Source organism: Chenopodium album, chromosome 2 (genome assembly GCF_948465745.1).
Source record: "Chenopodium album chromosome 2, dcCheAlbu1.1, whole genome shotgun sequence".
Taxonomy (NCBI): domain Eukaryota; kingdom Viridiplantae; phylum Streptophyta; class Magnoliopsida; order Caryophyllales; family Amaranthaceae; genus Chenopodium; species Chenopodium album.
The window spans coordinates 17,374,397-17,401,015 of NC_137835.1; the positions used below are offsets into that span (position 1 = coordinate 17,374,397).

Consider the following 26,619-nt stretch of genomic DNA (forward strand, 5'->3'; position numbering starts at 1 on the left):
TTTTGTCTTGCTTGGGCTTTTATCTCCGCCATTGTTGTTGTACTCTGTTGCTTCTGCAACTTTTTTCCTTAAAGGTACTTACTTTGTACCTTTTGTTGTTTGTATTTTCCCAATTTTGCTTCTTTTTACTTTTTCTTCGCAAGATTGTGCCTTTTGATTCTTCCCAATTGTCGCTATTCCCATTTCTTCTCTCTTGTTCTTGTATTTGCATTCTTGGCTTTTTTCTACTTATTCCTTCATTGTTTCTAAACTGATTCTTTGATTTTCTTGTTCCCCATTGCTTTTTCCTTCCTTTGTGGGCCTGTATTCCTTTGTAGATTTCATAATGTCTGACGCCTCTGATAGTCAGAATATGAGTGAGCCTCAAACGGCCACAAGATCGGATTCCTCCTCTTCTCGATCTTCTTTTTCAGATGAGCGTTCTGCGCACACTTCTTCTATTTCTCCTACTCCTTTACAAACTGTTATGCCTCCTGGCCTTCCCCCCACTGCGAGCGGGATGGGTACTGCTGCGACTCCTGCTGCTGCGTCTGGTTAGGCAGTACTCGTCCCGCTGAGGGTAGTGCATTTCGCCCTTTCCAGCGTATACCCCGTCCTGATTTCTTTGATCCTTACTGTGAGCGAGTGCTTACGCTGGATGGGGTTCCCTTATCCCATCTTACTCGCCTGAGGTTGCGCGCAATGCGCCATAAAATGTTGGCTGATGCTGTTAAGGCCAATCCCCCTGATGTGTCTCTTGTTAGCCCCATTCCCCATGTTCAGCCTTTAAACATTTTTGCTTGGCTTGATGACATGGCTGACATGCATCGGTTAGATCATTATGTAGTGCGTGGTGGGAATATTAGGACTCCATCACCTTCTCCTTCCCCAGTAGTTCAATCAAGTAGAATGGCTGAGTCTCCTGGTGACCGCTCATACTTCGACTGTCAGCCCACTTATGTTGTTGAGCCCGTAGAGGAGGGCAAGACTGAATTCTTCCTCGATGACAAGTGTTATGGGCCTAAGAACTGTGTGCTAGATTCCAGTTGGCGTAAGGACGCTGAGAGACTGGGCCTGGCTGCTGTTGAGCAGAAGTTTTACGGTTTAGGGGAGGGCTACGAGCTGGTTCTGCCTGCTAACGGTGCGAAGTTATCAGCCCCTCCTGCAGGTCATATTGATGTGTTTGCCTCGCAGCTAGACTTGGGCTTGAGGTTCCCCTTGGACCCTACCTTAGAGAAGCTGCTACGTGCTTTTAACATCTGCATATCTCTGGTACACCCTGCCTCCCTTCATACCTTGATTTGTCTACTGTGGTTTTTGAGGTTTCGAAGGTACCCTGAGTCCCTGCATTCGTTCAAGTCTCTCATGAGCCTGAAAAGATCAGCCTCTGGGACTGAGTCAGGGTGGTACTATGTCGCTCCCAAAGAGAGTAGAGTCTTGTCCTACCTAAAACTTGGGCGTTTCAGGGACTGGACTGGCAAGTTCTTCTGGGTGAGGGTGCCTTCCAATTTCGCTGCTCCGCGCAACTTCAGAGAGATTCGCACCAACATGGCTGGGGTCACAGTTTTTCCCTCTGAACCTGCTCGTGAGACAGAAGCTTTTGAGGCTCTGCAGGAAGCGGGGACAGGTGACTCCAAGTTTCCCAAGGTCTGGCTGTCCAACTCTATTTATATCGTGGGTAATGAGTAGCTTTCTGCCATGCGTTTGTGCCATACACATGAGTCTGGTAAGCTCTTTCAGCCTTCTGCCTTTTTTTTTTTTGTTTTCTGTCTTTTCTGCTTTATTTGACTTTTTGTCATTTTGCGTTTTTAGGCTATGACAAGTTGGACAAACGCATGCTCGGGCTGGCAGATAATTGGAAGGACCCTTTGACTGCCACTCCTGAGAACCCTCCTCAGCTCTTTGATACGCTGGAGGTGTTTGCGGGTTCTCTGAAGGGCGAGGTGCGTTTGGCTCCTGCTGAGCTGCGGGCTATTGTTGGCACTGTGGCTACTGGCGAGCGTACTGGGTCCAACCGCGCTGAGCCTGAGCCTTCGTCTTCTACTGTTGGGAGTAGGTGTGATACTCGCCCTGCTCCTCGAAAGGAGGCTTCAGATTCTGAGGCGTTAGTGGCGCCTACTGCTTCCTCTGAGAAGCAGTCTATCGCGGCTTCTGGCCGGGTGGCACCTCAAACTTCTGCTGCCAAAAGGCCAAGTGAACAAGCTTCTGAAGAACCAAAGGCTACTGCCGATGATTTTGCTGACAGTGTTCTCCAGTTTCCAGTTGAGGGGATTGAGACCATTGCTGCAGGTGAAAAACCCGTTTCCTCTGCTGAGCATGTTCTGCTCTTTCCTACTTCTACTGATGATGCTGCTGCTGCGAAGGGAACTGCAGTTCCTTCTATTGCAGCCATTGATTTTCAGTTCGTGATGAATCTGTCCTGGAGCTTCCAAGGATTCCGCCGCGTCCCTACGGGCTGAGGGGGCGGCTCCGAAGCGCTACCCGGGGTGGGCTCTCCCGAGCTGCGGGCTCTCTCCAGCAGGATCGTCCAGTGATTGACCTGGAGGACTGTAGACACCCATTTGTGTCTCCCCAAAACCAAACCCGGTGATGAGTGTCTTTCACGTCGAATCATAATCGAATGAAACGAAGTGTGGAAAGGTTTAGTGTTGCGGAAAGTTTTATTTCTTTTTCTCTTCTCCCTGTTTTTGAAAACTTTATTTTAAAGAAAACAGCCAATCCAGTTTGGTTGGTCCATAATATGGGTCCAATAGTGGTGTAGTTGGATGGGGCTTGCAAAGACCTTTCCAACGATATATTATAAGCCCAATTCCGATGAATATTGAGGAAGTTATGGCCAATTTACTAAACTGGGCCCGGTTTGAGCTTTAAGTACGGCCTAATGACCTAGGGGAGGGCCTAATATAATTTATCATTCCTAATGCAATTAGGAATGGTTTTAGTCTTCTAGAACATTCTAGAAGGTCTTTATCATTCCTAATTCCATTAGGACTCTTCAGAGTTTTAATTAAGATCAAATAGCATTTTCGATTGAAATTATATTATTTTATCTTCCAGTACGGGAATTTATCATATTTTCGAAAACGCGTGGAAAATCAGTTTGGCGTCCAACCCCAGGCCTTGGCGCCTGGAACCAGGATTGGCGCCAGGTGCTAGCCATTGGCGCCTGGCGCTAGCCACTGGTCCTGGCGCCAATTAGCCAGGGCTGGCGCCAATGTGTTTTTGCGATCTTCAGACTCTGTTTTGTTAAATTATCTTTTTTGGATGATTTTCTCTATAAATATCGTATTAAAAACTCCATTTTCATTCACCAATTCTCTTTATTCTTAAGTTTTAATCAACTCTTTTCATTCATCAACCATCACCAAGAATCATCAATTCTCTTCTTCGTTCATAAACTCTCTTCATCTACAATCAATTCATTCATTCATTCATTCATTCTTTCTTTCATCAACTTTCAATAATATTAATTCTTTAGTATTCTTTTATAAACTTTGCTTTTTAACACAAAATTCCGCATTCACAAGATCTTGATACACCTAGCCATATTCGAAGTTGCCTTCGCCCTAGACGTGAAAGGTTTAATTTCTGAGGGTTTGGTCCTAAATCTCTCTTTCAATTATTTAATTTAATTGCTTTGATTATTATTTTCCTTGAAGTTACTAACGTGTGTATTTTGTTATTAGAAAGAGGTACGAGGCATCCAAGTAAGTACTTTAATGGTTTTATTGATATTATGATATAGAAATCATGCTTAGATTGTTATTATGATTCCTAGTATCATGTCTAGGGTAACTTTAATATTAAGTATGATTAAAAGTACGATGCTTTCTATATTCTTCCTAATGTTAATTCATGTTAGTATCATGTTAGGGATAAAGATTTGATTTTTATCGCTTAGTGACATGCTAGGGTTTGTTATTAATCTTGTTAGTATCATGCCTAGGATCTTGCTATTTCTATTATGCTCTAATATTAACATGAACATGATTATGATTATGATTATGATTATTATTATTATTATTTTGATGATGATTATTTTATTTATAATTATTATTCATGATGTTGATTATTTATTATGTTGCTTGATGCTTATTATTTATTGCTTGATCACACCTTTTTATGCATGTTTAAAGGGAATTGGTACTTGTAATCATGCTTAATAAGATATTTAATAATCTTGTTATGTTAACTTTGATTATAAATCAAGTGATTGCCAATAATAGTTTATTTGTGCATTAAAATTCAACCAACATAGATTAAACAGGTTTAGGGTTAATCTTATTGATTGTATGTTAGTCAGAAAGCGCACATGAATACGAGCAGAATAAAGTAGAGGCCTATTATTAGGGCAGGTTCAATCTCTTTTAGGTTGGATTTGTACCATCATCCCCGAACCCTTATTTGGTTCATGACCTTATGGAGTTGACGATCTCTTGGATCGTTAAGGGGTGTAACCTTCACCTCGTGAACGGTTTACAAGTTCCTTAAAAACTTGTTGGCGACTCTTTTGCTCTATCTTCTTCTCTTTTGGACGCCACCGTACTTTAGTGTATGATCACAGTGGGGTTCAAGCTAATGGGATTTTAAAGGCTTGAAATTATTCCCTATAAGGACGATCCTGTGTCTTCTGCCCCTGCTAGGGATGAGCCAGAGGCGAATAAGGCTCGCACTTCTCCTGGCCCAGACCCTCTTGCTTCCACGTCTGCCAACACTAGACTTCCAGGTGGGAACGTTGGTGGGGGAGACACTCAGAACTCCAGTGAGCTTAACCGCTGCGTTCATCAGTTCTTGGGTGATGCCTTTGAGAATCCTCTTTCTGCGTCCTCACTCTCTACTGGAGGGACTTTTCGCCCTACTGGGGCCATTGAATTTGCTGAGGTCCCTATTGGCATTCATCTTCGCCCAATACTCTGTCCTTCTGGAGCTGAGAACGCTCCCTTTCGGCCTTTGATGAATGTGAGGGCTGATGAGTCTTTATTTGTAGACAACCCTCAGAAGGGTGGTACTCTAGGATACCGCCTGACTCAGGGGGTTCGTCTCCCTGCGGATTCTACGCGCAGCTTAGTCAGCCTTCCAGCAGCTACTGCTTGCCATGATTTGCAGAAGGTTAGTCTTTGCTTTTAGCTTTTCTTTTTCTCGTTTCAGCTTTTCTCTGCTTGTTTTGTTGCTGCTGTCTTGTTTTACTTATTATTATACTTTATTTTTTTTATTGTTAACTTCTTTTGTTAACTCCCACTTTGGCTGACTCTTCTTTTCTGCTTTTCTTGCAGCTTGTTATGTCTATGGGGGATTTGTCCAATGCCTTGCTGTCAGTGGAGAAGGAATATCAGAACCAGGGTATAACTCTTTCCTAGAAGACTCTGGAGGTTCAGCAGGCTCAAGCTGAGAGGGATGCTATGGCCAATGAGGTGACTCCGCTGAGGGAAAAGGCGGATGCCTTACAGCTCCAATTGGGAGAATTTCAGCTCACTCAGACCAAGCTGAAGGACTGCGAGGAGTAGTTGGGGACTTCTCAGGCCAGGATGAAGACGTTAGAGGCGGAGGAGGCAGATTTACAGGCTGGGCATGCTATTGCGCTGGAGGTTGTTAGGAGAGAGGCTCTCAAGTCTTTTGCGCTCTCTCCTGTTTTTGCTAAGCTCCTGGCTGATCGCCATGATGGAGGATGGGAAGCTGCGGCTTGATGCGTTAGCAGCTTGTATGGTGAGGGTGAAGAGCAGCAGGCTCGCTTTAATGCCTTCTGGGCTAAGTTTGAAGCTGCAGGTGAGGCTGGTTTGTTCGATCTTCCCGCTGATCACCCTCGCGCTGCTGGCTGCAAGATCCCCAACTAGGCCGTGCTGAACTTGGAGGTGCCTCTCTGCCCTGACGTTGCTGCAGCTATTGGAGTGGAGTCTCTGACTGATGATCAATAAAGGTTATGGCGGCTGTCACCCTCCTACTCCAGTGGTTCCTCTGAGTTTCCCTCACCCAGATCTGTTGTAACTAGGTAGTTTTTGTTACTATCTTTGGGGTGTATAGCTGCCAAAGATTATGTTTCTCTGCGTATTTTCAGAATACTTTTTCTTTCGTTGCTGGGTCTGTCCAGCTTAACTTGAATTTGTGATCTTCTAACTTTACCCGCTGAGTGTTTCCTTATCCTGGTTGATGAGGGCTCAGTTTTATTTGTTCTGTGACTGACTTGCTGAATGTTTACTCTGCCTTGGTGGGCAGGGGTTCAGCCTTATAACGTATGTTCCTTATGATCTCCTCTTGCTGCTTTTCTTGATGTTTACTTCATTGTTTGCATGCTTGCTCTTTATTACGTTTGGTGGGGCCTCGTAGATTGGGCCTTCCTGTCTTTTTAATTTAGCTGCCTAGCGCTTTCCTGTTTCTTTTGCGCTCTGTTGTGCTTCAACAGGGACTTTGTTACATTTTGTCCTTCCTACTTTATCTGCTTCAAGTGTTTGCGCGTTGTGTACTTAACTTGGCTTTGACCAAAGGCTTCGTCTGCGTGCTGGTTGACATATTTGATTGAGCGTTATTTGACTTATCCTTGCTGAGACTTATTTGTGTCGATCAGCTTTTTGCTTATTTCGTCTGTGTCATCAGCTTGTTTATGCTGCGATTTATTTATGTCATTCAGCTTATCTATGCTGCGACTTGTTTATGTCGTTCAGCTTGTTTATGCTGCGACTTATTTATGTCATTCAGCTTGTTTATGCTGCGACTTATTTATGTCATTCAGCTTGTTTATGCTGCGGCTTATTTATGTCATTCAGCTTGTTTACTGCCTGCTTACTTCTTTTTGTAAGGGCTTACTGGTTGACTGTCTTCTCCTTTCCTTTCCCCCTCAAAGAGATGGGCTGAATGGGACTAAGAGAACCTTAGTGTTGCCCATGTAGCTCATCCTCTTCTTTTCCTCTCTTTTCCCCTGCTCAAGCTGAACGTGTCAGGCTCCCTCTCAGGCGTCCCCAAGGTGGTGCCCTATTTTGCTTTTTGCAGGTGAAGTGAGGTTTTAAGGACGAATGCTTGCACTTTGTCATTTTGCGCTAGAGTGCTTCTTGCCTCTAACACTTTATTATTATTCTTGTTTGATTTCTGCATGTTAGTATATGATGCTTGGGCATACTATATTAAACAAATTTATGCAACATACTCCTCACGCAGAGGCTTGTATTTCATTGAATAAAAATGGCTCAAATGCCTTAGTTAACATAACATGGACTGAATAAAGGTTTATCGACTTGAAACAGCTATGTTTCAAGCTATTTAAACAAAATATTTCTTTAACACATCAACATTGAAACTGTTTCTTAAGACCTGACCTTCTTGATCTGCAAGGAGGAACGCGCCTGGTCCAACCTGCTCGTGGATGATGAAAGGGCCTTCCCAGTTTGCTGACAGCTTTCCATGTTGATTTCCTCTTCCAACTGTTGTTGTCCTCCTGAGGACTAAGTCTCCTGGCAGGAGCTCCCTGTGCTTGACCCTTTTGTTAAAAGCTTTTGAGATCCTGCTCTTTTGGGTTGCCAGCTTAAGGGCTGCTTTTAGCCTTACTTCTAGCAAGAAGTCTAGCTCTTCCAGCATGCGCTTTTCATTTCCTTGCTGCTCATAGTGCTGTATCCTCAGGCTGGGGATTTGCACTTCCACAAGGACAACTACATCAACCCCGTAGGCTAGGGTGAAAGGGCTTTTACCGGTTGACTCCTTCTTAGTGGTCCTATTTGCCCCCAAGACCTCTGGGACTAAGTCTGCCCATAGGCCCTTGTACTCCTCCAGCTTCTTCTGTAGGGCTGTCAGGATCAGCTTGTTTGCTGCTTCTACTTGGCCATTGCTCTGCGGGTGGCAGACTGAGGCACTTGCATACTTGGTGCCCATATCCCCCAGGTAGTCCTTTATGGTGTCACAGTCAAATTTGCACCCATGATCAAAGACTATGCACCGTGGCACCCTGAATCTAGTGATGATGCTCTTCCATATAAATGTTCTGACCTGGGTTGCCTTTATGTACTTGGTGGGCTAAGCTTCTATCCACTTTGTAAAGTAATCTATTGCCACAATGAGATACTTTCTGCCCGATGACCCAGTGGTGAAAGGTCCCAATATGTCCATTCCCCATTAAGCGAACGGGATCGGGCTGAGGATTGGAGTTAGATCATTTGCTGGCTGATTTATGACTAATGAATATTTTTGACACTTGTCGCATTTTTTAACATATGCTAGTGCGTCTTGCGTGAGAGTTGGCCAATATGCCCCTCTTCTAAGGACCTCTACTCCTAATGCTTTCCCGCCGATATGGTTGGCACATATTCCGGAGTGGGATTCTTCCAAAATGCCCTTCTGCTCCCATTCTGGAATACACCTCAACAGTGGCTTTGAGAAGCCTTTCTTGTTGAGCTCTTCATTCATCACTACATACCAATTTGCGTCTTTCTTCACCTTTTTAGCTTGTACTTCATCATCAGACAGCGAGCCATGAAGTTTGTACGCCAAGATGTCTGAGAACCAGGCTCTCTGACTCCCAATGCAGTTTACCTGCTCCTTTTCAGCGATGCTACTTTCCTCTAACACTTCGACCATCACTGTTCTTGTGAGGCTTTGTAAGGTGGAGCTGGCTAACTTAGATAAGGCGTCAGCCTGAGAGTTTCCTGCTCTGGGACCAAGTCTATCTAGAAATGGACTAGCTGGGCTGCCAGTTCTTTCACTTTGGTTACATATTTCATCATAGTGGCTTCCCTTATCTCATACGCCCCCTGCAGTTTGCAGGCAACGAGCTGAGAATCAGTCTGCAGGTGTACTTTACGGGCTCCGGCTGCAAGGCTCATACGCAGGCCTGCCAGTGTCGCCTCGTACTCTGCTTCATTATTAGATGCTTTGAACTTGAACTTGATGGCATACTCAAATACGTTTCCTTCTGGAGACGTCATTATGACTCCTGCCCCACTCCCCGTTTGGGCTGAGGATCCATCCACTTCCACCTTCCAGACCCGAATGTCATCCTCTTTCTCCTCATAGGAGGCTTCCACTATGAAGTCTGCTAAAGCTTGTGCCTTGATGGCTGCCCTAGGCTTGACCTCGAATTCATACTCAGAAAGCTCGATTGCCCACTTTAAGAGTCTACCCGATGCATCCATCTTTTGTAATGCTTTCTCCAGCGGGTGGTTTGTGAGGACCTATATTATATGCGCGTCAAAATATGGTTTTAGCTTTCTCGCTGCTGTGACCACTCTGAAGGCTAGCTTCTCTACCAGGGGGTATCTTTGCTCTGCCTCGGTCAGCATGTGGCTCACGAAATATATCGGCCTTTGTTGCTTCTGTCTTTCTACCAGCAGAACGGCTACGATTGTCTGTATTGACGCTGAGATGTACAACTGCAGTTTTTCCCTCAGCTCCGGGCTGATCATTGTCGGGAGCTTAGTCAGATGCTCCTTAATACCCTCAAAGGCTTCTTTCTCCTTAGTCCCTCACTTGAATTCTCTATTTCCTTTCAATAGCTGATAGAATGGCAAGGCTTTGTCTGCTGATGACTTGCTGATGAATCTTGTCAGTGCGGTCATTCTGCCTGTCAACCGCATGACATCTTTGATGCTCTTAGGCTCGAGCAGACTGAGGACTGCTTCGACCTTTTCTGGGTTGGCATCTATTCCTCTCTCGCTGATCAGAAAACCCAAGAACTTTCCCGAGCTCACTCCAAAGACACATTTCTTCGAATTGAGCTTGATTTTATACTTGTTCAGGGTGGCAAATGTTTCCTCTAGATCCATGATATGTCCAGCTTGTGTGACGCTCTTAACAATTGAGTCGTCAACGTATACTTCCACATTTCTTCCCTTCTGGTGAAGGAACACTCTATCCATTGCCTTCTGAAAAGTTGCTCCAGCGTTCTTCAGCCCGAAGGGCATAGCTATGTAATTATACACTCCCCCTTTGGTAATGAATGCAGTTTTCTGCCTGTCTGGCTCGTGCAGGCTGATTTGATGGTACCCTGAGAAGGCGTCCATGAAGCTTAGCAGGGCGTGCCTGCTGGTTGAGTCTACCAGTTAATCTATCCGTGGCAGTGGGTAACAGTCCTTCGGGAAGGCCTTATTAAGATCCGTGAAATCAACACACATTCTCCATTGGCCATTTGCCTTCTTCACCATGACCACGTTGGCTAACCATTCTGGATAGTCACAGGGTTCAATAAATCCTGCTTCCAAGAGTTTTTCTACCTCTTCCTGGATTGCCTGGTTTTTCTCCATGGAGAAGCTTCGCGTTTTCTGCCTGACTAGCCTAATATCCTCCTTCACATTCAGCCTATGCACCATGACTGCTGGGTCAATTCCGGGCATCTCATCTGCGAAAAATGTAAAGATGTCTTTATTCTTTCTCAGCAGCTCTATGAGGTGCACCCCTACTCCTGGATCAATGTCTTTCCCATTTTTCACCGTCCTCAACGGATCACCTTCTGTGAGCTCGACTATGACATGCTCCCCGCTGGGAAGTGGTCTGGCTATTTCTTCTTTTGCAGGCTCGAAGTTTTCCATTGCCAACTTCTGTTTATCTTTTTTCCTGTGATACTCTTCACGCTTCCTTTTCCTCGACTTCCTCTCAGGCTCAGGGAGCCTTCTCTCGGAACCGGAATGCTGTCTGGTTTTGGTAGGCTGCTTTAAGGCAGTTATGTAACATTGTTGGGCTGTCTTCTGGCTTCCCCTAAGCTTTGCTGACCGACCCTCATTAGTTGTGTAAGCCATGGCCAGGTGGTAAGTGGATACCACCCCGCCTATCTTGTGGATGAGCGGTCTTCCCATGATTACATTGTAGGGTGAAGGGGAGTTTATCACGAGAAATTCTGCTCGGACATCACGCCTTCTTGACCTCTCTCCTACCCGGACTGAGAGTTTGATTATGCCATCTGGGGTAAGCCCCGAGCCATTAAACCCGGTGACCTCGTAGTTTACTCTCTTCAGGTCTTTTCTGTCCAGCTTCAGCTCATTGAACGCACTGATGTATATGATGTTGGCTGAGCTGCCTCCGTCTATCAGTATTCTATCCACCTCCCAGTTTGCAATTCTCATTGTTACCACCAGTGGGTCATCATGAGGGTGAATTATGCCCTTCTGGTCATACTCGTCAAACGTGGCTCGTGGCTGCGGGGGAAGAGGTGGCCATCTACGCTTATCATTGTCGTTTATTTGATGTATCTTTGCCCGCAGGTCAGCCCGCGCTCTATTAGCTGTCCCCCCATGTAGTGGACCCCCACTGATCACGTACACCCTGCCCTCTGGCTTGCCATCTCTATCCTTGTCTCCAGTCGGGCCCCTATGACCTCCTCTACGGTCAGCTCGGCCCACTCTATCCTCCTCCCTTCTTCTGGGAGGGTCATCACGTTGCTTAAATTGACTCAAGTATCCTCTCCTGACTAAGTCCTCTATGTTGTCCTTCAAGTGCGTGCATTCTTCAGTGGTGTGGCCATAGTCCCTGTGAAAGTCACACCACTTACTGGTATCGCGACTCCTGTTTACCATCCTTGGAGGCCTTTCCCACTTATCATCAGCCTTATTTACGTTGAATATGTGAGATCTGGAATGGGTTAGTGGGGTATACTGATCAAACTTCCCAGGCCTTGGCCCTCTCCTTGGATCGGACCTTCTCAATCCCACTGCCCTGTCTACTTCTCTGCGGTTTTGCTCAGCCCTGCTTGGCTGGTCCACCCTGGGTGTGTTCTTTGCCCGGGTGACCTCTGCCCGCTTAACTGAGTCACCTGTTGCTTTCCTACCCAGCATTGCTCTATCAGTCTCGTCTGCTTTGATGAACTCATGCGCTTTACCCAGCGCTTCAGCGAGCGTTTTGAGGCTCTTACGCCCCATATATGCTCTAAATGGTGACCCTGGCAGTAGGCCACTCTGCATTGCTAACAGCGCTACATCCTAGCTCATATTTGGAATGGTTGTTGCCTCCTTGTTGAATCTGGTGATGAACTCCCTCAGGGGCTCATCCTTTCCCTGAACCAGGGACATCAGCTCGGTTGTCATCTTGGTTCTGTCTACCAAGGTTATGAAATGCTCCATGAACATTCTCTTTAGCTGGTTGTACAAGTATACAGAACATTTGGGGATGGCGCCGTACCATTCCGCTGCCAGCCCCTCCAGAGTTGGTGGGAAAGCCTTACACCAGACTGAGTCTGTCATGGTGTAGAGTACCATATGATTCTCGAAAGCTGATATGTGACTTTTGGGTGTTGTGGTTCCATTGTACTTGCAGCTCGGCATCTTCATTTTCTCCATGGGATCTTCCAAAATCTCCCGGCAAAATGGGGAATCATCTGGAACAACCTGGATTCGCATTCGTTTGTCTCTCTCCGGGCTGGGTCCTCGCTCTGCGGCCGGTAACCTACTGCGAGGGACCCGCTTCTCCGGGCTGATTCAAGCCGGGGTTATTTCCTCCACGCTCCATTCTCGATTCAGATTGCGAGCTTCCTGCTCCAATACCTTTTTCCTCAGCTGAATGAGCTATTTCTGCTCGGGGGTGAGAGTTGAGACTTCTGGCTTTTTCGCTGCGGGCTCCGCAGCTACCGTTGTCGGTGATGGGCTTGCCCCCTTACCCATATTGGTAAGGATCGCTGTCATTGCAGCCAGCTGCTCCTTGCTGCACTTAGAGAGGTTCTGCAGAATGGCTGGCATATTTACGGGCTGCGGTTTCTGGGTTACAGGTGCTGAAACAATAAGCTCATTGTTCGCGCCTGTTAACGACATTCCGTACTTGAAAATAGAGCTGGATCCTACCGAATCTACTGGTTTCGCCGCTGCTTTAGCAGTGGCTGATGTCGATCCGATGGGGTTGGATTTCTGTGAGATGATCGATTTGGGGTTTCCGGTGGATCCTTTTGGATCTCTGGTTACTGGGGGTGTTTTTTGTGGTGTTTGGTTGGTCTCATTAGTTTTGGACGTGGCTGTTTGTACAGTTTCTTCTCCGGCCATGGTGGTTAGTTAACTAGTCCCTAGCTCAGTTGGTGAACCTCAGGTTAGATGATCTTGTCCCCTCCTTCTATCGCCAACTGTTCCAGGTATGGATCCAAGGGTTATGCCGAGTGAGCTGGGTCCTGTCAACAACCTACACACGGAAGCACACGTAAGCTACCCTCGGGGGTGGCTCGAGGAACCCCCCCTCCGAAGCTTAAGTTAGAGAGTGTTTAAAGAGAGAAAGTGTACTTAGAGAGATATAGAAAGTGTAATAACTTGAGTGTCTAACCTCTTTTTCGTTGTACTTTACCCTCTATTTATAGGCGTACTATCTCCTTCGTGGAGAGTTTAGCCTGGTCAGCCCTGCGGGCTGACTCTGCCGGGCTGATGAGCCCTCCTTTAGTTGCTTATTCGGTGGTGAGTGTGCACCCTGGGGGCTGGGCGATAGTTCAGCGGGAGCTATATATCCTATACAATTATGATAGTACTTATTGAGATGAATTCAAAAAGATCCCGCATGAATATGTTTTCCCTTACATATTGTTTACAAAAGACGGTCAAATAGAGATAATGAATAGTGTAAAAGTCAAAGGGGATCAAGTAAAAAATAACTGAGAAAGTAGTTTTGAATTATACATTGTATTATGTAGTTTTGTTTAGTAGCGTTTCTTGTAGAAGAAGCTGATTTCGAAATATATTGAATGATTTGTGTGGTTGTTATTTTTTAAAGCGTTGATGCCGAATATTGTTTCTTTCTTGGGTATCAAGTTTGTGTCAAGCAAAATACTTGAAGTGTAAAAAACTCTAAAGGAGTGATCTCTATAATTGATGACCCAGTAGTGCTGTTGTTCTGGATCAAGCATGGAGTGAACCACAAATCAGATCCGTTCATTGTGTGAAGGGTATCCACATTGAATCTATTGGTTAGTGCAATATATACATTATTTTCATTTTCAAATAGAATTGGATCCAATTTTCTATGTTGTGATTAAGTTAATTTTAAATATGTTGGACATGTAATTTTAGTTTATGTTACCTATGTTATTTTTAAGTTGGGTGTGTTGATGATATTTTTAAGTTGGGTGTATTGATGATATTTCCCTATTGAGTAGGATTTAACAATCTTATGTAATTCCTGAATTCTGTACGTATATTTTATAACTCTTGACGATCCTTTTAAAAAAATTAGGATTTAATCACTGAACTTGAATAATGTAGGGAGATTAGTTGAAGAAATGGATTTGCAATGGGAATTATCTTTGTATTTCAACTGTTCGTACTTCATGCCTTTGCCTTGATATGGATTGCCTTCATACGTTAATTTGCAGTGTTTTGTAAATACGATAATTGTTTTTTTCTAGTGTTTTGGATTCCTATTTTTCATTGGATCAGAACATCATTTTGAATTTGCAACATCAGTATTATTTGTAAATTCACTAATAAATTCCATTAGCATAATATACGGATACAGGGATGGTAATCGTGTTTTACAATAAGAATTAATATCAAAAACTCAAATTAAATTACGATAGTGTAGTAATGTGATGTCATGCACCAGGATTTGTTTAAATTGCAATTTAATTAGGTTAGTGAATTGATGTTTTGTTGTTTTTCAATCTGAATTTGAAGTAGTACATTTTTGTGACCAACTATCTTATTATGTACATCAGGTTGTAAGTGTTATGAACTGAGCTAAAGGACTGTAAAAATGGATGTACACGACATAATTAAAGAAGGTGATTATGGTCCTGACAACAATGTCAATTCTAGCTTTGGTGAGGGGTGTGATGATCTTAATGGTCTGCAATTCCAATCCCCAATCAACATAATGGATACGATAGGCACAGTCGTTGATAGTAATCATCTGAGTGTCGCTTCTTGTATTGAACCTCCTAAGGTGGGAATAGTTTTTAAGATATGGCAAGATGTAGAGGCTTATTACAAAGAATATGCACAACAACAGGGTTTTGGAGTCACTAGGGCATAAGGTGTTTATTCCAAAGGTGAGGACAGAGATCGTATTTCAACTACGTGGAGGTGTGAGTGCTGGGGTAGACGAGACATGAGGGCGATAAGGGAAGCACGAAAGAGGGCAAAAGCCATGGATGTGTTTGGTTCAGGGGGAGCAGTTGATGGTGTTGTTTGTGCAGATGAATTGAGTCAACGTAAGCGAAAGCCTAAAAAATGTGAGTGTAAGGCGAAGGTGTATGCAAGTGTTAATCGTCAGGGGGAAGGGGTGGTGAAGGGAGCGGAGCTGGAGCATTTTAATCACACGCCAACACCTCGTAAGGCCAACCTGGTTAAAGAGTATCGAATGAAGGGGCTAACTAAAAGAGTTAGGAGGAAGTTGCTACACTACTTTGATGAGGGTGTTCCTGTATCTCAAATTCACGGTTGCCTGGCTACAGAAGTGAGAAGCCAAGAAAAAGTGCAGTTAAGTGTTAAAGATTTATCATGCGAGGTATATAAGGCACGTAGGTTGAGAATGGTCAGAGGTGATTCAGCAGCTATGATGTCCAATTTTAATAAAATGAAAGTAGCTAACCCAAACTTTTATCATGCAAAACGTGTAGACGATAAAGGGAAATTGAAAGATGTATTTTGGGTTGATGCGCGTAGTCAGGCAGCTTATGAAGAATTTGGTGACGTCGTATGCTTTGGCGCCATATATCTCACAAATGAGTATGAACTTCCATTTGTAAATTTTGTTGGAGTAAACCACCATGGACAATCTATTTTGTTGGGTTGTGCATTGGTTTCCCACGAGGATTGTGACACCTTCAAATGGATTTTCCAGGAATGGTTGTCATGTATGAATAATCAGGCTCCGAAGGCCATTCTTACCGACCAAGCCGCTGCAATGCGTAAGCCCATCAAGGAATTCTTGCCTTTTACGCGACATCGCTGGTGCATATGGCACATAATGAGGAAGATTTCGGAAAAATTAGGGAAATGTGAGAGGTTAGAACCACAACATTATTATTGATTTGTGATAATGTGTTGTGGTTGAAATTTTAAATGTGATTATGCTTGATTGAATATTTATTCTAATCTTGCAGGTACCAAGATTTCAAGGGTGTTTTGAAAGCAGTGGTTTATGAGAGTTTGACCGTTGCTGAGTTTGAGAGCCGTTGGAATGAACTCATTACTGAATTTAAGTTGGAGGGTAATGATTGGTTGACAAGCCTCTATAACGAGAGGCATATGTGGATTCCGGCGTACATGAAAGATTATTTCTAGGCGGGTATGAAGACAACACAACGGGTGGAGAGCATTAATAGTTTCTTTGACGGATTTGTTAATAGAAACACTAAGCTATATGAGTTTCCCCAAAAGTATGCTAAGGCTTTGGAGAAACGGCTACGAGATAAGTCAGCTGTTGATGCAAACTGTGCTAAATATGTGAGGCGGCTAGTAACTAGGTTCAAGGTTGAAAAGGTTTTCAAGAGATTTAATCTGAATGTTCTAGAATGATGTATGCAACTATAAGAGGGAGAAGATGTTGAATGAAAATACAATCGAATATGTCGTCGAAGACCGAGTTTGAATCGTGATAGAAGGAAAGTGTGAGGAAGTAATTACGGATCAAAGAAGGTATTACTCTGCTACTTTTAACACCGACACGAAGGAGGTGTTGTGTGAATGGCGGAAATCTGTAACTCATGGCATTATGTGCAAGCATATGATGAGGATACTTGATCAGAAATTAGTGGTTGAGTTACCGGAACACTACATTGTGAACCGTTGGAGAAAGGATATAATTAGGAATCACACTCTAGTAAGTGTGTCTTACGACGACTCAAGTTCAAATGTAGAGTTAATACGGTACAATCAGCTGATTGGTGAGTTTGAAGCCTTGTGCGATGAAGCAGCCACGGTGAATGATGAGGTTGTACTCTTGGTCTCTAAAGGATTAAGTCAGCTTAGGGAAGAAGTTAAGCAATGTAAGTGAAAACAACTAGAGCAAAGTGTTGACATCTCTTACCCGAACGAGCCAAATGATTATGGTTCGCTTGTTTTTTAGAATGGAAGGAATTCAAGTGTGGCGCATTTGGAGAGAGTAGGATTAGATTTAATTCCTCCTAGTTGCGATGTCATGATTAAAGATCCTAAGGTGAATAAAAAAACCAGGCGGAAGGCCCAAGGGCTCTAGGAACAAGACTCTAGCTGAAATGGGGTTCAAGAAACCAGCGTGCTTGAAGAAGAAACAAACAAATGGACTGATGGACACAAGCAATAATAAGAAGAATACAGGTGTTCAAATTTCAAGCAAAGTCAAGGAAACCGGGAAGAGTAAAGGAAAGGCAAACACCAAGGTAGTCAAAGATCACCAAAACAGAAGCAAGAACAAGAAGTCGAACACCAAGACAGTCAAGAAGATGCTAAACTTAGCATCACCCCATAAGAACCCTAAAAATCTTACCAACATAGGAGACACCATACGTGACAAAGGGAAGACAACGCGACAACCATCAAAGGTAATACTGAGTGTTTCTGTCGCATTCTACGTGTTACACTCAACAAATTACAATGCTCCTCTTCTGTCCTAACCTTCTACTCACTTACTTCTCAGGTCCCTAAGCTGAAATCGCCAAATGAGTTGGTTCCAAACGTTATTAAAGTTAGAAAAAATATGGTAAGCATATGTCTGTGTCTCTTATGCTAGTTTCTAATTATATTGCTAAGGGTATGTCAAATAATAATTAGATATGTATTGTGTGTTGATGTTAATAGACCAAGAGGAAGGCACCTACTGATCTTCAGAAAACAGCTCCTTCAAAGGTTCAAAGGCGTGTAATATGAAGGGATGCATACAACTTTGCAGGTGGATATGGTCATCTATTGCCTTGTAATGCCTAGTTTCTATTGTATTCAAGTTATGGTCATCTATGGCCTAGTGAGATCGGATTTCTATTTTAAAATGTGTTAAGAATTGATCTATTTCACTTTCTATCCATTTTCTATTTGTGTGTTTTGGTTAATTGTGATTTTTTAGCATGTTCTTTGGTTAATTGTGATTATTGAGAATGTTCGTTTGATTTAAATCAAATCTCCAAAGAACACATAATAGTACAATAATAATTAACACATATGAAGTCTAAGTACATGTTATTCCAATTACAAGTAAAGTGTAACGAAAGATCTATTTTTTTGGTATAGCTTTGTTTATGTTTATATTTTTGGTAGACGTTGATAAGTGACTTTTATGTCACTTTTAGGGTGTTTATTGAGTCGCTTTCCGGCTTATTTTACAATAATTTAGCTCATTTTGTTCTTTATTTCTTTTATTTGCTTATTCTCGTCTTTTATCTTTATTTTGAGTATTTTAGTAGTTTTTATTAGTTTTTAGTTTATCTTTGTAGTTTTAGTTAATAATTTCCCGCTTCTCTCATTTTATTTATTTTCTTTTAGTTTCTAGTTTGTTTTATTTTATTTCATTTTATTTTATTATTTCTTTAGTTTTAGCATTTTATTTTACTTTATTTATCTTGCTTTATTTTATTTTATTTTAGTTTAGTTTTTGTCCCTTTTTCTCTCGGTTTTCTTGGTTTGTGTAGGATTGTGCTCGGAGGTCCAAGGTTCGAGGTTCAATATACGTGTCTCAAGTTTTGAGTCATTAATGGAGTCTCGAATTCAAGCCAAACATCATTCACAAGCTGCTGCCGCTAACCAACCAACTGCCATAGCAGCCACCCAAAACCACCACCAATCCACACCCAATTCAGCCCACCAATCAACCAACCAAACCAGCCCCAACAACACCAACACCAACACCAACATGCTCCAAGCTCCCACACACCAAGCAACCATCTACCAACCTCCACCGTCAGCCACTAAGCTCCCCTGCTCCACCAATTGCAGCTCACCTCCATTTTTCTTGCTCCCTGACCACCAATCAACCACCACGCAATCCCACACCTCAATTCGACTCCAATTCACACTCACCATCAACAGCCACCACAACTACAACCACCAGCACCTCACCTCCAATACACCAACACCCAACAACCCCTGCTCCCTCAAGCAACAGCCGCACACCACCACCTTCAGCCACCCAAACCACCAGCTCCAGCACTGCTTTCCCCCAATTCACCAACACCAACAGCAATAACCGCACCTTCCACCAGCCACCAAAATCACCATCAAACGCAACCTGCTCCCACAACAACCAATTAAACCACCAACACCACCTATCATCCCACCACAACCGCACCAGCACTCCACTCCAACTAAGACCACCGTCAGCCACCTCCAATCAACAACAACCACCCAAATCACCACCAAATTACTCACCTAATAGCCACGCAACTCACAACACCCAAACTCACCATCTCAAGCCTCAGACGCGGGCGCACAACCCTGTCAGAAGGCGCACACAATTGGAGTCCAAAACAGAATGATACAGTAGCTTTGCGCGACTTGTTGTGTGTCTTTTGTGCGGGCGCGCAAATGTGGGTCAATCACGAGCTTTTCACGTGATTTTAATGAAGATCGGACATCCACAATTTTGGATGCTAGATGATGATGATGCTGATGAACGGTGATGATGGTTGTTTGGGATAATGGCTGATGGTGTTTAAATTGGAGCAGCCAAATTCGAAAGTGAAGGGGGGAAATTGGTAGTCTGATGTTTCGTGGTTTGGGTGGGAATTTTAGTGGGGTTTTGGGGTTTTTCTTTTTCCTTTTCATTTCCTTTTATTTTATTTTATGGTTGTTTTGTTTATTTTTGGTTTTTAGTTTAGTATTTTAATTGTTTTAGTTTAGTTTTATTTCTTTTTAATTTCTTTTATATTGTTTTAGCTTGTATTATAAATACCCTCTTTGGGTTATTTTCAAAAGAACTTTTCAATCAAAATTTTATTTTAGATAGTTTAGATTAGTTTAGACTTTATTTTCTCTCTCTTAGGGTTAGTTTAGGAGTAGTGTAGAGAGAGAAAGCTTGGATTTCCATGGAGTTTTTGAGAGGTTGAAGAAGCAACTTTGTGGAACTTCTTCTCATCTATTCAATGAGCATTTTCTAACTTTCTCTCATCTTTATTTCTTGCTTAATTCTTAGTTTTATGCTTTTTGTTTATTGATTTGAGTAGATTAATTAGTTTATTTGTTTAATCTTGTTTTTATTCTTATTTTTACCTTGTTTTCCATGTCTTTTTTCATTATGTTAGCTTAGATTTTGTTCTAGGGAAATGGATGAAGGTTATGTTAATAAATTGAATGATTGATTGTGATTAGTATGGAATTGTTTCTTGATTATTGTGTATGGATGATGCTTTTATGGATTAGAATCTTTCTAGCTAATTGATTCTATGTTCTTAATTGTGCTTTCAATCGATTGTGCGAGAGTGAGTTGGTTGAGAGCCCTAATTTCTTCCATACCTTTGCTAGGTTAGTTGCACGAGAGTGAATTAGTTTAGTAGGATAATTAACATGCTTAATTGTGCGAGAGTGAGTTAAATGTGTTGATGTTCCTAATCGAGGTCATTTTCATCTAATTGTATGATGTTGTTGAATGCATTAATTTAATTGGATTCCACTTTCCCTAGTTTTAGTTATTTGCTCTTAGTAGTATTTGGTTTAATCTCTCTATATCTCACAACCTTTCCTACTAGTCTAATTTGCACAAATTGATACACTAAGTCCTTTTGGGTTCGATCCTTTACTTGCCACTAACTAGTTTAGTGTAAGTCTAGGTATTATAAATGATTAATTTGGTTAGGGTGGTAGCTTAACGACCTATCTATCCGCGATCAGACGTATATCTTTAACCTTAGGTTTGTTTATAACTCTCCAAGTTCCTAACTTAATTAAATTTAAGTTAGGATAATTTAAATTTAACACACTTATTAGAAAATACATTTAACACATTTATTAGAAATTAATTTCAACACACTTATTATAATTGACTCAGCCACAAGCAAAACATCTAAGCAGATTAAGATCTTAAAAGTAAAGTTCCGAAATCCATCCTAAACAAAATTTTAAAGGCTTAGTGACATCGCCTATGTGATTGTTTCCATAAATTCAGAAAATCTCCGTGTTGGTACAGTTTGAATGAACATTAACATTTTTTTTTAAGATTTTCACATATAAAGGAGTTTATGGAATTTTATTATATATATCATCTATGATTTTTTCTTTTAATTTTTATTTGCCAATTCACAAACTCCAAATAGATTTGAACAATATTAAAGTAATTCCAAGTATTTGATTAGAATGAATAATATTACTCCTTACACTGGAATACTACTCCTTCACAATATTTACTACTCTTTTAACTTTGTGTAACTTTTGTATACATCCGGTTTTCAGTAATTTACTGTACATCGGGTACACTTTTGTCAGATTTAGTGTCAATTTTGTCAAATTTAGTGTCACTTTTGTCAAATTTACCAATGAAGCATAAATAACTCTTATATATGTCAGGGTAACTTTTGTGCGTTTTAGTGTAACTTTTGCACATTTTATTGTCACTTTATAACGGATGTTCAGTAATTAGTGAACATCCGTTTTATTTAAAAGTTTGTCTTTAACTTTATATTGTTTAATTACCGCAATACTTACCTTTTTTTATCACGCAAAATCAATTCAAACCAATAAAACAGACATAAATGCCGAACTAACACATCAATAAAATAGCAAGCGCTATAATGTCCGAATATTACAATAACGCCGCATAATATTGTCCGATTACAACATAATAAGTCAATAACAATGCCACATAGTTTCAACATGAATACAACAACATCCTAATTAAGCATAGTAGTAGTTTCTTTAAACATTAATTCTTTCTTAACTTAGGTGATTAGTCTTAAACAAAAAATTTAAATTTAATTACTAGTACTTTAAACTAATTAATTCTTTCTTAACTTAGGTATATATTATAATTTAAAAAATATATAAATTATCATACATTATAATTATTATGAAACTAATTTATAGAAAACTAAAATATATTCTTATACATTATATTCTTATAAATTAAGGTAAGCTAATTTATACTTTAAAATACTAATATTTTTTTAAACTAAATTTTACTTTAAAATCCTAATATATTTTTTAAAACTATTATATACTTTAAAATACCAAGTTACTTTTTTTTTTTATACTTCAAAATACTAATATATTTTTAAAAACTCATATATATTTCATTTTCTAATATTTTTTAATTTTTAATTTATAACTACTAATTCAAATTAATTTTTAACACAGATCATACCCATGCCCCATCATCAATGCACGGCATCGCGCAGCATCGGAGAAGAAAGCCAACCCTCCAAAGAAACCCCTTTTGATCCTTCATTTCTACGGCCGCAACCTTATCAACATCGCCTTCTACCATGCACGATTCTTTTTCCTTCCTCAAAGACCTCTCCCTCTCAGCCAGTATCAGCTTCCCTAGTGTCGGGATTGATTGAATATACTCTGAGCCAAATCGAGAATTCGGTGGGGTCAGTTGCGACTCAGGGAAACCAATGTTTTTGAACTCACTAGGTGTAAGGATGGGAAAAGAGAACCTGGGTTTTCTTTTCCGCACATTGTTGGAGTCAGAACGGCGCTTGGTGGGCCAAACATCATCTCGACCATGGATTTGGATCATCAACATCCTATCAAAATCGGGTGTAGACGGATTCGACCCCTAAGCTGGTCCAAAAAGGTTGTTCGGAAAAAGGGGGTCAAAAGCATCTAGATTGGAGACTCGAAAGCGCCCCTTGGACTGTCGAACCATCTTTTTCCACCTACAGGCGGTTGTTTTCGAACTCTGAGTGGTGTTTTTGTTGCGTGAGCTGAACATTGTTGGTAAGAAGAATTTTTTTTTTTTTGGGGTTTTGACACTGAAAGAGAAGCTGAGATAAGGAGGAATAAAAAGAGGGCAGTATGTTATGTTATATGTAATAAGGAGGCATGAAGCTAGAATTTATTATTTGGGTGGAGGGTGGTTGGAGTCAGACTATTTCCCAAAGCCAAACTTAATGTTTATTGAATGAAAAGGAGGGATATTCGTATTACCTTAATTGGTTGAAAAAAAATATATAATAATTATGTGAAATATAAAGATAAAAAAAAAAAAAATGTTCAAAAAAATTTAAAAGGTAAAAAAATTAAATGGCATGTGTCTTTTTTTAAATTACATAAATAACAAAATAAAAAAATGTTCATTTCAAATTAAACAAATAAAATTATGATTTCAGTTCAGTTCATCTTTAAAAGAGGGTAGCTCATTAAAGTTCAGTTCAGTTAAGTTCAGCTCATTTCAGTATACTTAGTTCAACTCCGATCAGTTAAGTTAATTTCAGCTCATTTCAGTTTAGTTCAGTTCAACTTCGATCCGTTCAGTTCAGTTCCGATGAGTTCAGTTGAGTTCAGCTCCAATCAGTTCAATTGAGTTCAGCTCCAATCAGTTCAGTTCAGATTCAGTCACTTCAATTCACTTCATTTCACTAATTGTGAACAAACCCTTAGTTACTCTTCTTCATTTCGTTCATTTCTTATGAACATGCACGTCGTACTTAGGGGTGAGAAAACCGGGTGTTTCGGGTGTTTTTGTCCCTTGGGAGAGTTACGTCACGAAATCTGATCCGGCTGAGCTGCACCTGCAAAATAACGGAGACTCCGGGTGGTTGGAGCTCCGCCTCCGACGATCAAGTTAGCAACTTGAAACGGAATAGAGAGAACGAAAATTTAGATAGGGATCTGCTCGGATTCCAAGCTTAGGTCTTTCTCTGATGTGAGAGAATAGGGGTGTAATAAATGATTCAATGTGTCCCCAAAATGGGGAAATATCTCCCTATTTATAGGGTCGTTGGAGAATGTGCCCCTATCTAGGTCACTTGACCTAGATTTTAGTGGGTTGCGCCGTTTTACAGCGCTACTAGGGATTTGGGCCCTTGAGGGCCGCCATTTCAGAATCTATCCAAAGGAGCCACGTGTCAAATGGCTAAGGGGCCACTTGGGTCAGCCTGATCTTGACACGTGGCCTTCTCTTATTGGGACAACTGTCTAGGGTAATTTTTACCCTAAACATTTGCCCCTCACATGGGTCACGTGAATATCACGTGGGGCATGTGACACGTGTCCACCTTTCATAGGTGAACAGTAACGGGTTAAAATGTTGAATTCCAAATCAAAATTTTCCCCCCACTTTTACTTTCTATAAATAGAAAGTTACCCCCCCTCTTTTTCACACTTTACATTCATATTAACTTTTTAGAGAGAGAAAAAGAGAGATTCTAGAGAGACTTTTCTCTGCTCTCGCCTTCATAATCAGCAAGTTTCAAGCTTCCGAGTGCTAGCAGTTCATCACCCGGTTCACCGGCTGTAGCGGTTTTCAGATTTTTCAGAGTCAAAGCAAGGTAACCGCCTGTACCATTTTAGCTTTCCTCCCTTTCAATTTACATACCATTTTTTCCACCTGTATGCCTGGCTTTCTTTAGAAAATAGAAAATATAAATGAGTTCCCAATCCACCCACTCGGCACTGCCTAGGACACTCAGCCGATCCCCCGGAACGGCTGAGTCTAGAACAGGGGGTGCCTCTTCTGGACTGTCGGAACCAATATGCTCATCTCCGAATTCCTCCCTCTCTGTGTCTGTGCAGGACACAATGGCCAGGGATTGGGAGGAGAGTGGATCCGACGAAGAGGCTCCCTCTACATCCGGGAGCTCTGGAGTGAGAGAGGTAGACGGCGAGGGAGCCGCCTCCTCCAATGAAGCCGGCGACGCTGAGGCCGGCCAGGGATCAAGAGCGGAGTCCTCCGGCTCTAACCAGGGAGATTTTGCGGCTGACTATCAGCAGCCGCCCAAAGTAGCTGAAAATCCCAACCCTAAAAGAACCCGGATGCTGCCGAGCAACATTGCCCTTCTTAACAGCGGGTTCAGGGCCTTTAAGGAGAAACATCCCTTTGGAAGGGGTTGGGAAGTTATTGTCCCTCCGGCTGATGTTGTGATGGCCTGGGGGGACGACATTGATCATGCAGATGACTACTTCATCTGCTATGAGGCGGTAATAGAAGCCGGCCTCCGGTTCCCCCTCCACCCCGGGATAAGGAAAATCCTTAAGGGGTATGATCTGGGGGTTTGGCAGCTCACCCCTAATTCGTGGGTGAACATATTAAGTTATATTGCCGCCTGCGAGTTCCAAAACTTGAACCCAAGCTTTTTCGCCTTCGCTCATATGCACTACCTGAGCAAGGCTCCAGGCGGCCATGGGGCATGGTATACTTTGACTACCTTGCCCCAATATCTAATGACTTTGGACAAAGTGTCCAAATGGTCCGGGTGGAAGGACAAGTTTTATCTGATTTCCTCCCCCACCCTAAGACACAACCGGACACTACGCCGGTACAACACCGAGCCGGCTCTTCTTAGACGCAAATGCCCTCTCCTGGCACTATCTACTAAAGCCCGGGAGCAAATCATGGAGCCGAGATTTTTTGAAACCACAACTGAGCCCATGGGGGATGGGACTCACATTATTGTTCCTAAGAACTGGATCCCCCATCCGGACTTCTTCAAAGATGAATGCTTCTTGTCCGCCTGCGGACTGAGCACAATGTTTCCCAGGGGTAGAATACTTCTCACCCGGAATAATTGTTGTTTCTTTTTTATTGCACACTTGCCTTGATTCTTTCTAACTTGAAATTCTTGTTTTTGCAGAAGAAGCCTTGAAGATGGTTGACCAGGACAAGACTCCTGCTAAATCAGCGGCGCTACTGCGCAAGAACGCGGCACTTGCCAAAAAGGCAGCCGTCGAGGCGAAAGATTACAAGAAAGGCGGGGTAAGACCGCCTGACTTAATGTTTGCATATATATATATATTTTTTTTGTATATACCGGTTGGGTATCTTATATTTGCTCCTTTCTCAGGAGTCCGCCAAGAGAATCCCTCGATCATTCTCCAAGCTTCTCAAAAGGCAAGGAGATGATCTGAGAAAGACTCCGGCTGCCAAAGCCGCAAGAAAGGACCCCCCCAAAAACAAAGTTCTGCCCAATCCGGGCGTCCAACGACTGGGGGCAAATCCCCTGCTGTTCTGAAGAAGCTAAGTGAAATCTCATAACAGCAGAAGACGCCGGATGTCTCTACGGCATCGAAGGGTGGCGAGCCACCTAAGGTTGCAGACGGTGCGGCAACCACCGGGGAGGAGAACAAGCCGGAGACCCATCCGGAAGCTCAAGGTAAGGAAGGAACTGAAATACCTTGGCCACTTGATTTCATGAGAATCAAGACCAAGGTTGATTCTTCAAAAGGGTCAGTCAGCAGCCGGCAACGGATGAATGCCAGCTACACTGCTTCTATCTCACATAGCACTACTTTTGATGCAGGTCCGACTTCTTACCAGCCGGACCTTCCAAGCTTCGCAAAGCGGATGGTGAGGACCCTCACCCGGTCCGAGAAGGCATCCATACCTGATTTGCAGGTTGTGGACTTTGACCGGATAATGGGCTCTCTAGCTGAGGTACATGATTTTTCCATCCTGATGTCTTTCATTTTTAATTTGACTAAGTAACTCTTTAACCGACTGTTATTGAATCAGGCTATGGTGAGGGTGGACAATCTCCGGGGCCCCTTCAGGCGGAAGCAAGAAGAGGTAAATGACGCCAAACGGAGGGCCCTAGAAAACCTCAACTTTGCTGAACATTCTGATTATATGTGTAATTTAAAGATTAAAGCAGTAGAGTTGAAACAGGAGGAGCTGATCCGGAATTTAACGGCTGCAAACGATGAA

At 42.4% G+C, this 26,619-nt stretch overlaps 2 protein-coding genes across 2 annotated transcripts; one reads left to right on the forward strand and one right to left on the reverse strand.

The window, feature by feature from the left end:
- Nucleotides 1–8,624: 8,624 nt before the first annotated feature.
- LOC145569568 (uncharacterized) lies at nt 8,625–9,089 on the reverse strand. The gene has a single exon (XM_081628866.1). The coding sequence runs from the start codon at nt 9,087–9,089 to the stop codon at nt 8,625–8,627; it is 465 nt and encodes a 154-aa protein (XP_081484992.1).
- Nucleotides 9,090–14,958: 5,869 nt separating this feature from the next.
- LOC145569584 (protein FAR-RED IMPAIRED RESPONSE 1-like) lies at nt 14,959–16,370 on the forward strand. Its single transcript, XM_081628867.1, has 3 exons — nt 14,959–15,857; nt 15,956–16,096; nt 16,202–16,370. Exons 1-3 carry the CDS (start codon nt 14,959–14,961, stop codon nt 16,368–16,370), a joined length of 1,209 nt encoding a protein of 402 aa, XP_081484993.1.
- Nucleotides 16,371–26,619: the final 10,249 nt, after the last annotated feature.